Source organism: Nicotiana tomentosiformis, chromosome 4, assembly GCF_000390325.3.
Source record: "Nicotiana tomentosiformis chromosome 4, ASM39032v3, whole genome shotgun sequence".
NCBI lineage: Eukaryota > Viridiplantae > Streptophyta > Magnoliopsida > Solanales > Solanaceae > Nicotiana > Nicotiana tomentosiformis.
In genome coordinates this window covers 45499682-45501795 of record NC_090815.1, presented here as the reverse complement: position 1 = coordinate 45501795, position 2114 = coordinate 45499682, and the positions used below count along the sequence as shown (strand labels likewise).

The following is a 2114-nucleotide window of genomic DNA, read 5'->3' as shown; positions in this document are numbered from 1 at the left end:
TAATTTTGTTTGGAGTTGCAGTTTAATGGTTACAGTTTCGTCCTGTAATATTGAGATACATGATTCAAATCTGGCAGATAGTTTCACCTCTTCTTCCTTTCTCTCCTCCATTTAAAAAAAAGGGGTGGGGGGTGGGGGGAGGGGGATAAAAGTTGCATCCGTGAAGCAGCGCTGCACCAGGTACATTACAACCTACTAAAAAAAATTGACTTTTCTAGCAGTCACTGTCAATAATCACTAAATTAAACCAGCCAATAAAAATCCAACTGAGCCCCTTACCCCCTATCATCAACCTTAAAACTAGCTAGGAATAGCAACATTGTGTTGTAATAAGCAAATTTCCCATTCCTTTTTTCCTCATTTCCTCCCTTTCATATGGTCTGCACAAAATAAATAATCCTTCATTTTTTCTCAAAAACCCATAGTAATGTCTAACGATTGCGGAAACAAAGAGCATGAACTTCAAAGCAAAGGGTTCATGCTCTTTGGTGTTAGAGTGATAGAAGGTGGAACTTGTTTTAGGAAAAGTGCTAGCATGAACAACCTTGTTCTATTTGAACAGCAACAACAAGATTCCAACGTCGCCGCCGGCTATGCTTCTGATGACGTTGTTCATCCTTCTGCTAGGAGCCGTGAACGTAAACGAGGTCTATATATATATATATATATATATCATTTTACCAAGATTAATTATTTTCAAAGATATGTATGTATGTATAGATACTAGATTGTGCATCCATGATTTTAAAATTCTGAATCTGCCTATGTTATTAAAATCTTGGATTCATGTTTATCTCTTTGGATTAATTAAATGGATGGTGCTTATTATATAGGAGTTCCATGGACAGAGGAAGAGCACAAACTATTTTTATTAGGATTGCAGAAAGTAGGGAAAGGTGATTGGAGAGGAATTTCAAGAAACTTTGTCAAGACAAGGACCCCTACTCAGGTGGCCAGTCATGCTCAGAAGTACTTTCTCCGCCGAAATAACACGAATAACCGCCGACGCCGCCGCTCTAGTCTTTTTGACATCACCACTCATACTGTAAGCCTTGAGAATTCCTTCATCAATTTGTTACATTTTAATATGGTCTGAAGAATAAAAAAGCAATAGGTTCAACTGAACCAATTGTACGCGAAGTACTAAGTCGTTTATAGACATACAAGTTGTGGTTCTTGGATTCCAAAATTTTCTTCTTTCTTTTGCAGGTTCAAACTGTTGCTAAATTGGAAGATAAGCAAATGAATCAAAACACCATAGAAAAGTTTCCAATGTCAGCATTCGAGCAGGCAAAGTTATCTGGAAACTGTGAAAGCTCGACAAATAACTTAATGATAGGACTGAACAAATCCGTGAAGCCCATTAGGTCAATACCATTTCTCCCTGTCCCTCCCTCATCAAAAATGGAAAATCTCAATTTAAACAAGACATATGACCAAGAATCATCTCCTTTATCACTCAAGCTGTCCACATCGACGTCGTCATCGGACGAAAAATCGCCTCCGGCGAGACATTCATCGGGTTTCCAGGCAATGTCAAGTGGGTTCAATGGCAATACTAGTGGGGATAGCATAATTAGTGTGGCTTGAATAAGGATTGGATTTGATTCGTTTTCTTAATTAAAAATATCTGTGATGTAAAGTGGGGTTTAGCTAGATAAGATTAGACATTAATGGGGGTTAGACTATGAGAACATATTAATTAGGTGGTTGATAATGATTCCTTTTGTTATGTATAGATGGTGTCATTTTCAACAGTTATGAGGATTTCTTGTTTTGTATTATGTCTGGTTATTTTTGTGGTCGTAGGTGATTACAGCACCAACCAAGTAGCTACTATCCCTATCAATGTGACTCACGTGTTATTGTAATAAAGAGAAAATGTTATAAAATAATAAAAGAAAAGAGTATTGCATAGAAAAGTAGAGAGATAATATTTATTGATTTGAGATGATTTATAATGGAATAGAATTCCTCTATTAATAGGAAAAAAGTGACTTAGCCACAAAGTAACAAACCCTAAAATTTCTCTAAAATATAGACATTTACCTTAAATATAATTATATTTATAACACTCCCTCTTGAATGTCCATTCTATAGGTAATGTGACTCGT

General features: G+C 36.1%; 1 protein-coding gene across 1 annotated transcript; it reads left to right on the top strand.

Annotated features, from left to right (window-relative positions):
- Positions 1 to 326: 326 nt before the first annotated feature.
- On the top strand, positions 327 to 1784 carry LOC104089634 (transcription factor MYB1R1-like). The gene is made up of 3 exons (XM_009594580.4): positions 327 to 647; positions 834 to 1045; positions 1210 to 1784. Exons 1-3 carry the CDS (start codon positions 428 to 430, stop codon positions 1588 to 1590), a joined length of 813 nt encoding a protein of 270 aa, XP_009592875.1. The 5' UTR covers positions 327 to 427; the 3' UTR covers positions 1591 to 1784.
- The last annotated feature ends 330 nt before the right edge of the window (positions 1785 to 2114 follow it).

Excerpts from the sequence above, each read along its gene's own strand:
- LOC104089634 (XM_009594580.4), top strand. The coding sequence starts at position 428 with ATGTCTAACGATTGCGGAAACAAAGAGCATGAACTTCAAAGCAAAGGG. Across the intron at positions 648-833 it reads GAGCCGTGAACGTAAACGAG|GAGTTCCATGGACAGAGGAA; the intron begins GTCTATATATAT and ends CTTATTATATAG. Across the intron at positions 1,046-1,209 it reads TTGACATCACCACTCATACT|GTTCAAACTGTTGCTAAATT; the intron begins GTAAGCCTTGAG and ends TTTCTTTTGCAG.